This window comes from Lithobates pipiens, unplaced genomic scaffold (assembly GCF_037356315.1).
Source record: "Lithobates pipiens isolate NorthernLeopardFrog02 unplaced genomic scaffold, aLitPip1_a1.2 Scaffold_23, whole genome shotgun sequence".
NCBI lineage: Eukaryota > Metazoa > Chordata > Amphibia > Anura > Ranidae > Lithobates > Lithobates pipiens.
In genome coordinates this window covers 305,097,007-305,112,410 of record NW_027507785.1, presented here as the reverse complement: position 1 = coordinate 305,112,410, position 15,404 = coordinate 305,097,007, and the positions used below count along the sequence as shown (strand labels likewise).

Here is a 15,404-nt window from a genome sequence, read left to right as displayed (position 1 = left end):
AGGAGTAGAAGAGATGGGGATTATTGCGGTGCCAAACGACTCAAAGAGAATACAAGTTAAGAAAAATATATACTTTATTACATCATATCAAAAAGACACATTTTACATGTAAATAATGGTAATGATTAAAAAATGGGGAACACATCAAAATCAGTGAAGGGCCGGAGTGGTATAGGCCTTGGTACAGATTTGGGACAGGTCTTCCCTACATGTTTCGCCAAAGCATTGGCTTCCTTAGAAGAATAAGAAGTGACCAATATTTGAAAGATAATTCTATAGAACAAAGAAAACAAACAGTAAAAAAACATGACATAATTACAGCATTCCAATAAAAGCCAAACAAATAAGGAGAGAAATGACATGCTGCATGGTATTATGGGGTGGAATGAACCAAACAGATCTTCTCTCAAATTCCCACCCCACCTATAGGTGATCAACATCCTATATTCCCACAGATCCCAGTACCTACCCTGATATACCCAGCGGTATGGTGAGAACGGTGTCCGCCCTAGGGGTGGCACGCCAAAACCACTGTAGTGTGGCTGCAGGGGGCAAGAAGCGACCAATAAAACTAAAAAGACAAAAACAAAAAGAGTATTGAAATGGTCCTTACACTTTTGCAGTCTGGGTGGCAGACAGCTCTAAGGATCTTGTGAGTACAGATCTGAGTGCTGAATACCCCTAGTAATTGTTTGCTGCTGCTACCTTTGACCACTGGTATAAATGCCTCCATAGGACATTTCCTATAGAGTTTAATGCTGTTCAATTCCCTGGCTGCTACTAGAAGCATAGCTTCCAACTGTCCCTAATTTCAAGGGACTGTCCCTGATTTGGAGCAAAATCCCTCTGTCCCCCCCTCCTCATTTGTCCCTCATTTTGGTCTGATCTATATAGTTGTATAAAATGCACTTTTTATCTTTCAAGAGCTAAACCTTTCATCCAATTTGTAATTTGCTGCATTTGTAAATGTCAAAATCCAATATAAGGGAATAGTAGTGCTAAAAAAAGAACTTATGGGTTTAATTAATCATTTTTTTTGATTGTACAATTCCTTTTAAAGGGGTTTGGCAGGGGGTGTGTCCTATGCCTACATACTTTTGCTAATAGGTGTCCCCAGGGATGGACTTAGGGTGGTGGGGGCCCCTGGGCTTGAGTCACTTTGGGCCCTACCTTCTATACATTACTGTATTTATCGGTGTAAAACACGCGCCGATGTATAACATGCACCCCAAGTTTAGGAGGGAATTTTAAGGAAAAAAACTTGCATTCAAATGTCCATCAATGCAGCCTTGTCAGTGTCATTTGCAGCCTTGTCAGTGCAGCCTTGTCATTTGCAGCCTTGCCCCAGAGTCATTTGCAGCCTTGTCATTGCAGTCTTGAAGTTTAAAAATGGCGCCGCCAAGATAGAGTCCTGTGTATCTCAGCGGCTCCCGGGTCCTCTCTTGGCAGCTCTCGGTGGATCTTGGCGGCTCTCGGGTCCTCTCAGCGGCTCTCGGGTCCTCTCGCAGTCCCAAGCGGAGCCGAGAGTAGCTGAGTGTACTCGGCTCGGCTCACTGTCACACCCAGTCCCTGTATTATGTACATCATAGGGCGTGACTGTGAGTGGAGCCAAACCGAGTACAATCGGCTATGTATCTCGGCGGGGCCCCCTATTGGGCTGGGCCCATGGGCTTGAGCCCAGTCAAGCCCAATGGTAAGTCTTGCCCTGGGTGTCCCTCTTTCTCATCTCAAAAAAGTTGGGAGCTAGAAGATCTGTGTTAAAAAGCTTTGACTGAAGAGTGTCTTCCTATTACTACACTGTGCTACTGGAGTATCCCACAGCCTCCCTCCATCCCCATCCCAGTTTCACATCAACAAAAATGCAAAAGAAACCCGTAGATGGTTTAATGAAAAAGAGTGACTGTTGCTGTGTGCCTGGCTGCTGTTACACCTAGGACAAAACAGCAGCTCTTTTGGGGGTAGGCGCTATGCTAGACCTGAGCATGGTCACAGAGGTGGTCCCACAAATAGTGTCCCTGGCTGCAGAGGAGAAAGGAGCAGCGGGAAGCATGGCATGAATGTGACAGTGTCTCTTGTGGAGATGCGACCCCATGTCACAGGTGCATATGAACAGTGTATGCCTAATTTTGGTAGACTTGGTAATTGTACACCTGTGCGCTGGCTTCATAACCATCCCAGGAATAGAGGTCAGTGCTCATCTTTGGAGACAGCTCTGCCCCGCAGACAGGAGGTCTGGCCTAGGAGTCAGGAGGGAGCCAGTGCAGCATGAAGCTGCAAGCACAGAGGTGCTGAGCATCAGGTCTGGGGAAGACAGACCAAGGCCTAAGGTGTAAGGCCTGAGCAGGAGTGCTGCATTTTTAGTCAGGAAGGCTTGTTCTGAAGCAGGACTGTAATGCTGAATACCCCCTGCGAGGGAATCTGCTGTTTATTTTTGAACTTTCTGTTTCTTTTGAATAAAAATAGACTGCCATGCCCTTGAAAATGCAGTCAGGACTGACACGATTTCTTCAATTTGCATGCACCACTGGAGCTTAAAGCAGTTGCATACTCAAATGTTACACTTTTACCTACAGGTAAGCCTATAATAAGGCTAGGTAATATTAATATCACCTAAACCTGTACGGTTTAGGAGATATTCCCTATGCATTTGCTCTGAATGCCCCAGCTGAAGGTCCGGTAGCGTTGCCGGACCTTGCCGGGAAGAAAACTCCTGTGCGCGGGAGTGATGTCATTGTGGCTCCGTCCACTCACAGCGCCGGAGCCGTGAACCCGGAAGACACACTGAGGGCAAGATGTCAGCTCCCTCGGCGTGGACTGGGCACCGATACGGGGGCTGCATTCTGAGGTAAGTATTTGACAATGAGCTAGTATGCGCTGCATACTAGCTCATTATACCTTTGCCTTGCAGGTTTTTTTTTCTTTTTTTTCTTTTTTTTAATGTGTGGGTTTACTACTGCTTTAATCACCCTGGATCATCACACTCTTTAAAGAGTTTAACCCCGCCGTCTCAATTTTGTTGCAACGTTTTGCCAAAGCACTAAGGCACCCAGTTCTGATGATTTCTGGTACTGTATATTGGATTTGTGATGTCATCACCTCCCACTGCTACAGACAGCCATATGACCATGGAAAGTCTCATGAGATTTTAGAGACAGTGAGGCAACAGGAAACTTGAAGGAAGGCCCTCTATATGTGTTCTATGTAAATAAAGCATCTCCAGAATGTAATTTACACAAGAAAAACAATCAATGTACGGAGTATAACCGTATATAAATATTACATTTAGATTAGATAGATATTTCCAAATATTATTTGTTACATGATGGTAATCAAGGTCCTTTTTTAAAGAGGTTAAGGACTTGCCCCTCCTGGTGATAAATGATATATATCCCCCATGTTTATGTAACCAGAGCTAAATAATGGGATCCCGAAATGCATTTCCCTGTATTAATGTCCGCTGTCTTCCAAGAGGCTGAGAAATCTTCACTCATATAGATATCTGCAACCTACTTCCTCTCCCCCGTCTATATCGGAGTCTTACACCGGCCATTAATATCCCGCTAATTAGCATAGATCACACATTGTATACACACCATTTATTTTCTGACCCACTTTCATTTGGTTATTATTTTACTGCAGCTATTTGTATCCCGATCATTAACATACCTACATTTCCTGGACTGTGGATGGTACAAATGCTGTGCTAAAACACGTTTAGTGCTGAAAGAATAAAAAAGAAAACAAAAAAAGTATTTTGATGGAGCGTCTGTGCAAAAGGTGAGAGCAGACTGAAAGATGAATATGTATAACTTCAGAGTATACTATATCAGTAGATCTAAACCCAGGATGACTTTGAGGGCCGGTACACATCACAATGCACGCATTAGCGTTTGGATGGTTTTGTACATTCCCGTGCGGTGCGTTTTTAACAGTCCATTCATTTTAGTGGGGTGTCAAATGTGCGGGAAAGTGCAAAAAGTCTGGCAGGACCCGAAAATCGCCCTGCATCAACCTGGTAGTCACAAATGTGTGCGCTTTACTAGATGTGTCTTGAGTGCCATTAAAAATTACAAATGTCTAACAGAGGACAGCGAGTTCATCAGCGAGCGGGCACTCTGATGGGGACTCCAGATGTAAGGGGGCACTCTGCTGGGGACTCTAGATCTAAGGGGGCACTCTGATGGGGACTCCAGATGTAAGGGGGCACTCTGCTGGGGACTCTAGATCTAAGGGGGCACTCTGATGGGGACTCCAGATGTAAGGGGGCACTCTGATGGGGACTCTAGATGTAAGGGGGCACTCTTAGCCCCTGTACACACGGTCGGAGATTCCGACAACCAAATCTGTCGGATTTTATCCATCGGATCTTGTCCGAAACTGTTGCATACACACGGTCGGACAAAGTTGTCAAAAAATCCGATCTTTCAGAACGTGATGACGTAATTTCGTTACGATGGGACTACGTTCAGGCTAGTAGCCAATAGCTTTGATGTAGGAATTTGATCTGAGCATGCGTGGCACTTTGTCCGATCAGAATTCTCTACAAATGATCCGAGTATGTCCTATCGGACCAGTTTGTCAGAAAATATTTCCAGCAAGTTGGAAAATTTGTCTGATGCATACCACACACAGTCGGATTATCCGACAACACGGTCCGATAGGACACATCCCGGCGGATTCTCCGACCGTGTGTACAAGGGCTAATGGGGACTCCAGATGTAAGGGGGCAGGGTCTGGTATGGATATTTGGGGGGAACCCCATGTCATTTTTTTTTTTTTTTTACATTTGATATACCAGATTTTTACATATCCATACCAGACCTGAAGGGCCTGGTAATTGAATCTGGGGGAACCCCACGCTTTTTTTTTAATTTTTTTAATTTATTTTTTTATCAATGACTTTCAATGACTGTTCTCTGTATTACGGGAGCTGACAATTCATTATAACAGTGATTTTAGTGATTGATTTTAAATGACTTTTTTTCCTGCAGAAATTACACTTTGTGCAGGGACAGTTCTAAGCACAGGAAACATGCGCCCCTTTACAGGCATACTATACACACCCCCAGGTACGAAATTTAAAGGAATATTACACTTTTATTGTTTCACTTTAAGCATTAATAAAATCCCTGCTCCCGAAAAACTGCAATTTTTAAAACTTTTTTTAGCATTGATACATGGGGCAGGACCCAGGTCCCCAAACACTTTTTATGACAATAACTTGCATATTAGCCTTTAAAATTAGCACTTTTGATTTTGAACGTTCGGGTCCGATAGACTTTAATAGAAAAGCAGCAACGGTCGCCCATGGGACTTTAAATGAAGTGTTCATGCTGATCAGAGAGTAAAGAAGTATGAGTAAAAAAGTAACAAAGTTTATTTAAATGATAACAATGGCATCCAACACAGAATATGAGTATAGGTGGCAGGTAAAACAGCAACATAACATAATAGTCCTCTAGGCATGGCCATAATAATATGACATCACAGATTATTAGTAGTACAGTTATGCCTGATACATGTCTAACCCGACGCGTTTCGTGAGCTTTCCTCGCATCTTCAGGGGCTGATGTGCATATCTAATATCTGTAACAACAAATAGAATATATTTTGGAATATAACTTATGATTTGGACACGAGCATGAAGCCTAAACTGATCATCCTATACTTACTTGTCAGACAGTTGGCCTCGAAGGCTGGTCCCAGAGAAGGGTCAGCGAAGGACCTCTCCCCCGGGAGCTGAATGGAAGGAGACCACAGCATGGAGGACCGAGGCCAGGCACAGGGAAGGCACGACAAAGATTTAGAAGAGAAGGTGTGAACCCAAACACAATTGTGAAGTGGAACAAAATCTATTGGATATTTTAAACTTTTTTAGCAAATAAAAAACTGAAAAGTGGTGCGTGCAAAATTATTCGGCCCCCTTACTTTCAGTGCAGCAAACTCACTCCAGAAGTTCAGCGAGGATCTCTGAATGATCCAATGTTGTCCTAAATGACTGATGGTGATAAATAGAATCCACCTGTGTGTAATCAAGTCTCTGTATAAATGCACCTGCTCTGTGATAGTCTCAGGGTTCTGTTGAAAGCGCAGAGAGCATCATGATGACCAAGGAACACTCCAGGCAGGTCCATACTACTGTTGTGGAGAAGTTTAAAGCCAGATTTGGATACAAAAAGATTTCCCAAGCTTTAAACATCCCAAGGAGCACTGTGCAAGCGATCATTTTGAAATGGAAGGAGTATCAGACCACTGCAAATCTACCAAGACCTGGCCGTCCCTCTAAACTTTCAGCTCAGACAAGGAGAAGACTGATCAGAGATGCAGCCAAGAGGCCCATGATCACTCTGGATGAACTGCAGAGAACTAAAGCTGAGGTGGGAGAGTCTGTCCATAGGACAACAATCAGTCGTACACTGCACAAATCTGGCCTTTATGGAAGAGTGGCAAGAAGAAAGCCATTTCTCAAAGATATCCATAAAAAGTCTCGTCTAAAGTTTGCCACAAGCCACCTGGGAGACACACCAAACATGTGGAAGAAGGTGCTCTGGTCAGATGAAACCAAAATCAAACTTTTTGCCCACAATGCAAAACGATATGATTGGCGTAAAAGCAACACAGCTCATCACCCTCAACACACCACCCCCACTGTCAAACATGGTGGTGGCAGCATCATGGTTTGGGCCTGCTTTTCTTCAGCAGGGACAGGGAAGATGGTTAAAATTGAGGGGAAGATGGATGCAGCCAAATACAGGACCATTCTGGATGAAAACCTGTTGGAGTCTGCAAAAGACCTGAAACTGGGACGGAGATTTATCTTCCAACAAGACAATGATCCCAAACATACAGCAAAATCTACAAAGGAATGGTTCACAAATAAACATATCCAGGTGTTAGAATGGCCAAGTCAAAGTCCAGACCTGAATCCAATCGAGAATCTGTGGAAAGAGCTGAAAACTGCTGTTCACAAACGCTCTCCATCCAACCTCACTGAGCTCGAGCTGTTTTGCAAGGAAGAATGGGCAAGAATTTCAGTCTCTCGATGTGCAAAACTGATAGAGACATACCCCAAGCGACTTGCAGCTGTAATCGCAGCAAAAGGTGGCTCTACAAAGTATTAACGCAAGGGGGCCGAATAATTTTGCACGCCCCACTTTTCATTTTTTTATTAGTTAAAAAAGTTTCAAAAATCCAATAGATTTTGTTCCACTTCACAATTGTGTCCCACTTGTTGGTGATTCTTCACAAAAAATTTTTTTTTTATATCTTTATGTTTGAAGCCTGAAATGTGGCAAAAGGTTGAAAAGTTCAAGGGAGTGATTGTATTCTGTGTGTGTATACTGTGTGGCCCCATAATCTCGTATTGCCCGGGGGCCCCATGAGTTGTCAGTCCGCCCCTGGGTGGGACCTTTATATAGACAGGTGGATCAAGGATGATCAGTGGAAACAGGATGCACCTGAGCTCAATTTTGATTGTCTTAGCAAAGGCTGTGAATACTTATGTACATCGGCGCATGCACACTGAATAAATGGGCCGCTGCTGCCGTTTTTTCAGGGCCCGTGCCATGACCGGCGGCTCCATGCACATGCATGGAAGTGATACCATTGCAGCTCTGGCCAATCACAGCGCCGGAGCCCACAGTGAAAGATGTCGGGCGTGGGAGCAGAGTGTGGGCAGCACTGCAGGGAATCATTCTAATGTAAGTATTTCATAATGAGCTAGTATGCCATGTATACTAGCTAGCTGATTATGCCTTGACTGCTGAGGTGCAATGGGCTTAGTTACATAGTAGGTGAGCTTGAAAAAAGACATAAGTCCATCAAGTCCAACCTATGTGTATGATTATATGTCAGTATTACATTGTATATCCCTGTATGTTGTGGTCGTTCAGGTGCTTATCTAATAGTTTATCTAACATTTTAATCTGCCAACGTCCGTGATATCATCATGCATCCTCTTGTCTGTAAGCAGCCCATTCGATTGCCTGGATCGGCTTATGTTTGCACTTATGAGAATTTTGGTTGTCTTAATACATTTTCTACCCATACGATTTTATACTATATGGCTTCCTTGGCTTTCTTTTTATGAATTCTTCAGAGCTTTGGATGGAGCCAGTAGAGACCTGTATATATGTGCGTAGTGTCATAGGTGCCGAGGTTGGGGCGGCAAGCTATGGACAGCGATTGGATGTAGGGGCCGAAAAGGATAGTTCAAAGTACAGGATAACACCTAGGAACAAAACATGGTGGTGTTGTGTCCATAAGTGTGACTAACTGCACTTTATTACCATTGCGGGAAGATATATTGCAAATGTAAAATTATTCTTCACATTGGATGGTGGACTGTCACGGTTCATTTGGACTTTTTTATTATTTTTTTAACATGGTGTAATTAATTTAAAGAAGGCAAGAAGTGGGACTTTATATGAAGCACACGGGACCAGATAAATTAATTGGATATATATTTAAAAAAATAAAAAACTTTTTATTGATTCATAATGTCATATAATTTCATATTTACATTTTTGCACACTATTATATATTAATACTCTTCACATTCCATTTGAAATTGATATCACATGTTGACAATCCAACAAAAAATGTATATATTTTCAAATACATGGGGTAGTTGATACACATATATATACATACATACAGACATACATTGCAGTTGATGCCTATGCAAACTGTTGACCTAATAGGATATCTTTTGATGGAGATGGAAAAAAATATGAAATATGTTAGAAAAACGTCCATAAAAAAAATCAATGAATATAAACATGTATTGAATCATAGGGGAATCTTGACAGCCCATAATAGTTACTGGATACGGTATTTATTAGCTCAAAGCATTTTGCAGCCTTATAGCCACTCATCAAGAGTAGAACCGTAATGATTATCTATAAATAAAAAAGACAATCATATCTAAATGATCTAAAAAAAAAAAAAAAACTCATAAAAAATAAATAAAAAAATACTCGAAAAATGTATAAGTAAATATAGGATAGGAGAAACCCCTCTATGTTACCTGAAAATTGTAGACACATCTGCGTATTGGTGGTGCGGTATTGAGGATCGCAAACCAGCCGAGGACATCACTCAGTGTAATTAAGTTTTGATATACTTTTTTGTATGATATTATTTTGAAGCCCGGCACTTATTTTAGGATTACAACCTGCTGACCATGTTAAGTTGTAGTAAAAACAAGGATTTGCAAAAAGCTTTCAAGGATGTCAGTGTGGGATTCTTATACAGTATCTCACGAAAGTGAGTACACCCCTCACATTTTTGTAAATATTTTATTATATCTTTTCATGTGACAACACTGGAGAAATGACACTTTGCTACAATGTAAAGTAGTGAGTGTACAGCTTGTATAACAGTGTAAATTTGCTGTCGCCTCAAAATAACTTAACACACAGCCATTAATGTCTAAACTGCTGGCAACAAAAGTGAGTACAACCCTAAGGGAAAATGTCCAAATTGGGCCCAATTAGCCATTTTCTCTCCCCCCGTGTCATGTGACTCGTTAGTGTTACAAGGTCTCAGGTGTGAATGGGGAGCAGGTGTGTTAAATTTGGTGTTATCGCTCTCACTCTCTCATACTGGTCAATGGAAGTTCAACATGGCACCTCATGGCAAAGAACTCTCTGAGGATCTGAAAAAAAGAATTGTTGCTCTACATAAAGATGGCATAGGCTATAAGAAGATTACCAAGACCCTGAAACTGAGCTGCAGCACAGTGGCCAAGACCATACAGTGGTTTAACAGGAAAGGTTCCACTCAGAACAGGCTTCACCATGGTCGACTAAAGAAGTTGAGTGCATATGCTCAGCGTCATACCCAGAGGTGGGAAATAGATGTATGAGTGCTGCCAGCATTGCTGCAGAGGTTGGGGGGGTCAGCCTGTCAGTGCTCAGACCATACTCCGCAAACTGCACCGATTGGGCTGTTGTTCCAGAAAGAAGCCTCTTCTAAAGATGATGCACAAGAAAGCCTGCAAACTGTTTGCTGAAGACAAGAAGACTAAGGACATGGATTACTGGAACCATGTCCGGTGGTCTGATGAGACAAACATAAACTTATTTGGTTCAGATGGTGTCAAGCATGTGTGGTGGCAACCAGGTGAGGAGTACAAAGACAAATGTGTCAAGCATGGTGGTGCCAACATGTACTGTGACCTACTGAAGCAGAGCATGATCCCCTACCTTTGGAGACTGGGCCGCGGGGCAGTATTGCAACATGATAACAACCCCAAACACACCTCCAAGACGAACACTGTCTTGCTAAAGGAGCTGAGGGTAAAGTGATGGACTGGTCAAGCATGTCTCTAGACCTAAACCCTATTGAGCATCTGTGGGGCACCTTCAAACGTTCAGTGGCAACCTGGGAAGCTCTGATGAACTCCATGCACAAGAGGGTTTAGGCAGTGCTGGAAAATAATGGTGGCCACACAAAATATTGACACTTTGGGCCCAATTTGGACATTTTCACTTAGAAGTGTACTCACTTTTGTTGCCAGCGGTTTAGACAATAATGGTTGTGTGTTGAGTTATTTTGAGGGGACAACATATTTGCACTGTTTTACAAGCTGTACACTCACTACTTTACATTGTTGGAAAGTGTCATTTCTCCACAGTTGTCACATGGAAAGATACAGTATAATAAAATATTCATAAAATATTTCCAAAAATGTGAGGGGTGTACACACTTTTGTGAGATACTGTACGTGGGATCATCCTTGACACGAATAGTCAGTGCATTGTTAAGGGGGAACACTGCTAGATCTATAGTGCGTACAGCCAACTTTCGAGGAAGGGCCTCCTCAAATATATTGATCACCAATATATGCTAAAGTACCAGAGTTCCCTGATATTCATAGAGAACATCTTGGAGTAGAGTGTGTACTGGCTACCCAAGGCTAGTGACCGCAGAAGCTGCAGGCTGATCATTTTTAGGGTAACCCTGCATCAATAAAAACCAAAATGCAACTACTCTGGAACTTGGCTCAGTATAATCCAAAGCAAAAAAAGCCACAAGCCAATGATGTATTCACAGGAAAAACTTCAATCAGTTGACAAGCAGGGTCCTGCCTCCAGGACCTCCCCTGTAACACTTTCACCTGATGGGTCTAGCTAAGGGATCGTCTCCTGTGTTTGAGGCTATTAGGTAAACCATGTTAGAAGGGTGGTCCTGGGGGCAGGATCCTGGGCTGAAACTTGTAGTCCAGCCTGAGCTTTTTAGGCTGGGCTTCTCCTATGGGTCACAGGAGTGCAATTAGTTTTGCACATCGGTGACCCGTTTTCAGTGGAGAGCAGTCTGAAGTCTGCTCTCCGCTGAAGTCACTGCCATCAGTTGAGGCAACGCGTCACCCCAACTTCCAAGTCTGGATCCACCAGCTGCCTTGAGTGACGGCAGTCTCAGCGAGCCACTGAGGAACCCTCTCCCCACCCCTCCACAGCTCAGCGCTCCAGCGAGCGTGGAGAAGCAGAGAGGAAAGAAGCTGACTGACAGTCAGCAGCTCTCCTCTCTGGGATCTGTGAGAACCAAGCCATCGGCGTTGTTCGGTGGCTCAGTTCTCAGTGCAGAGACAGTGGGGGACAGATACAGCATCGGTCTGATGCTCCATCCACTGAGGTAAGTATGAATTAAAAAAAACTCTTTTAAGTTTTGCCAGTGAAAACTTTATCGAGCTGCAGCTTTCTTTGGGATTGTGTTGGCTCCAGCATATGAGAGGAGCATTTGGAGGGTTGGAGCAGTATATTTGTTTTTTACTTTTCAGAAACTTGTTCATATTTGATCCCTGACATCACCCTGGAAACCCCTGCATTATTCATGGCAAGTCTTTGTCATGACCGGAAATGCTGCCATGTTTTTTATTTTGGTGGGTCAGTGGGCCTTCGTTAATCAAGGTGTGTGTTTACCTAAACAACCAATATATGATTTGATTTTCTTCTACCATGGGAAGTCAGTGTTGATGGGGGAATGCCCCCGCAGCGCTATTGTGTCCTTGCCAGGGGGGTGGTGACGATTACTGCTTGCAGCTGTAGCAGCTAGGTAATCGCATGTAAATAAATCCAACATGCTGGTTGTACCCAAGACAACCAATGGATCAACTTGGGTACAAGCAGCTTGTCCATTAATGGATCAAATCTTAGTTGGTCCCTGGTCAACCATACAATTTTCTTATCAGTTTTTCTTGTAAATGAGTCAAATTATAAAGAGGGCTTCCTGCCTCTGACAACCACTGGGCCAGAGTTTTGGGGAAAACCATTTTTGTTCCATTCCAATGGAATGGGAAGGGAGACCGATGTCACATCAGTGTCTGTTCTGACTCAGCAGGGGAGCGTCTATGGACAAGGAAGCTGTCCATATGAAAAGGGCCTAAATCTCCGATCAGAACAGCAAATTCTACATGCCTTCAAAGCATAGACTAATAATTGACTTAATTTTGTAAAATGAAATTTGTTGGCATGATCTGGATGAATATGAGAAATGTTTTAAGCCAGTCAAGAGATATGATCTATGCCTATCATCCAAGGATATGTAAATATAACATCGAACAGACACTAAAATATCTTCAAGTGGTATTGAGATGCATTCATCGCTTCAAAATCTGACAAGCAAATAAATATTATTAATATTCCAATAATACAATAACAGACTTCCAGCTGTTTGATCTACTGTACACCGCGAAATTTGCAGCACGCTCCTTTGACGGAAAAACGCCAGCCGTTCCCCGGTGTATATCACTTTATCTTGTCATTAAATGCATGCAAAGTAGGTCAGTTATTACACTGAGTGATATATAGATTAATTGCAGTGGCTGATGAAAAGCCGTATTCCTCGCCATCCACACTGACATCCTTCTGGTATTTATTGCCGAAATAAATTTCATCTTGCCAATTCTGTTCCGAGTCTCATTTCTTTTTTCCCTTAACTCTATTTTACTTGTAAAAGTTACCCTAAGCCCTGCCAAACCTTTTGAGAGCTGAAAGCCAAAGGTTGGACATCCTGCAAAGGAAGGCTGGAAATTAAGCCCCTTCTCGCTCATTGGTGCTTTTCCTGCATGCTGGCAGGCAGGCAGCCTGGTCATGCTGAGCTGCTTGGTTTAAGAGCTAGTTCCCAACATGGTTTTAGAGGTAGCCCCCAAAAGGTTGTCCGCACGAGTACATCGCTGACCATAATTTTATCTCTTACACATATAGTATAGTAATACACTATATTGTCAAGCGTATTGGGACGCCTGCCTTTACACGCACATGAACTTTAATGGCATCCCAGTCTTAGTCCGTAGGGTTAAATATTGAGTTGGCCCGCCCTTTGCAGCTATAACAGCTTCAACTCTTCTGGGAAGGCCGTCCACAAGGTTTAGGAGTGTGTCTATCGGAATGTTTGACCATTCTTCCAGAAGTGCATTTGTGAGGTCAGCCACTGATTTTGGATGAGAAGGCCTGGCTCACAGTCTCCGCTCTAATTTTAGCCGAGCTGCGATGACATCACTATCGCGCATGTGCAGCATGCCGTCCATTGAGAGCGCAGTGTGCAGTGACATCACCGGCACTGCTAAAGTAATTATCTCCTAAACGGTGTACATTTAGGAGATACTTACTGTTCCTACAGGTAAGCCTTTTTATAGGCTTACCTATAGGTAAAAATCATTTATGGGCTTTACTACCACTTTGAATAACTGCATCATCAGCATCTCTGTCCACAACATAACTAGGTTTTTGTAGAACCTGGAACATGTAAGCAAGCATGCAAAGATGTAAAAAAAAAAAAAAAAAATCTTACAAAAGCAGAAAACATTTTCATTTTAGGAATGGGTGATTTGCTCAGAATGAAATAAGTTGCAATCTGGGAGTTTTATACAAATGCGCTCCAGAGCTTAGTAAATGAGGGGAAGCTCTGCTGAAGTCCATCATCCAATCATGTGCAAGCAAAAAATGTTTTTTTTTAAAAACTCCTTGCATGTGATTGGGTATTCCTTGAAAAGTGAAGCATCGCCTCATTTACTAAGCCATGGAGCAACTTCACTTTGCAGATTGCACAGTCTATTCACCTTTAGTAAATCATCCCTTATAAGTTGTCGTAAAAAAAGCACAGTAGTTGCCCTTTTCATTTTAGGCTGACTCACTAATTGAAACATATTGCAGAGATTCTCTGGCTCATTCAGCTATGTGTATCATTTGAGCTTCAGCTATAGAGCTCTATTAACAGGCATATTTTATTGATAGCAAAATTTGGTATTTTCAGCTCAGATCTATATTGTTGGTAATGCTGGCAAGTACACTATTGATTCATTTAAGTTCTTATAAAAGGTACGATTTAATTGTTTTTCATATGAAGTATTTTTATGTGCAATTCTGCTATTTGGCCCTTTTTGGTCTGGATACAGTGCAGCTGAAATTTGTAAGCAAGCATGGAAAAGTGGGGAAACAACAAAAAGTTCTTACAAAAGCACAAATCAGTTTTTATTTTAGAATTTTAATAACTGACAAACTAATTGAGTGATTTTCGGCAGCGTTGACTCTTGCCTGCTCAAAAAAGTTATTCCGTGTGATTGTTGTGTGACATTCCATTGACAGCAATGTTTATTTTTAGCCGGGGGATTATCAAAGCGCTCTCAGCAGTTGGGACATTGTTCTTGCAGTTGGAATTGCATTAGCAGGAATTCTCTGGCTGAAGGGAAGAAAAAGAAAAACCTATGGGGAACTACAAATCCAGACCGACCCAGACATGCACAGGTAACTTTTGATGGGCACAGTGGTAGCATTTGATAGGGCATAGTGGCAGCATTTGATGGGCACAGTGACTGCATTTGATGGCACAGTGCCTGCAATTGATGGGCACATTTGCTGCGTTTGGCACATTGGCTGCGTTTGATGGGCACAGTGGCTGCATTTGATGGGCACAGTGGCTACATTTGATGACACAGTGGCTGTGTTGGATGAGCACAGTGGCTGCATTTGATGAGCACAGTGGCTGCGTTTAATGGGCACAGTGGCTGCAAATGATGGGCACAGTGGTTGGGTTTGATGGCACAGTGGCTGCATTTGATGGGGACAGGAAATGGTACACTTCTCACAATGTATTGGTGTTTTATTAGTGGGCCTTTAAAGCTTAACCACTTCAGCCCCAGAAGATTTTACCCCCTTCCTGACCAGAGCACTTTTTACAATTTGGCACTGCGCTGCTTTAACTGCTAATTACGTGATCATGCAATGCTGTACCCAAACTAAATTTGCATCCGTTTTTTCCCACAAATAGAGCTTTCTTTTGGTAGTATTTAATCATTTGATTTGCGGTTTTTATTTTTTGCACTATAAACAAAGGAAAGCGTCAATTTAAAAAAAAAAAAAAAAAGTTACTTTCTGCTATAATACATATCCCAAAAAATATAT

The 15,404-nt window shown here is 42.5% G+C and overlaps 1 protein-coding gene across 1 annotated transcript in view; it reads left to right on the top strand.

The window, feature by feature from the left end:
• Window positions 1-14,632: 14,632 nt before the first annotated feature.
• Window positions 14,633-15,404, top strand: part of TNNI3K (TNNI3 interacting kinase) — a 391,224-nt gene continuing 390,452 nt past the window's right edge. The window contains exon 1 of the mRNA XM_077450470.1: window positions 14,633-14,747. Within this exon, the coding sequence (XP_077306596.1) occupies window positions 14,708-14,747 (40 nt within the window). The 5' untranslated portion in view covers window positions 14,633-14,707. The remainder of the gene's footprint in view (window positions 14,748-15,404) is intronic.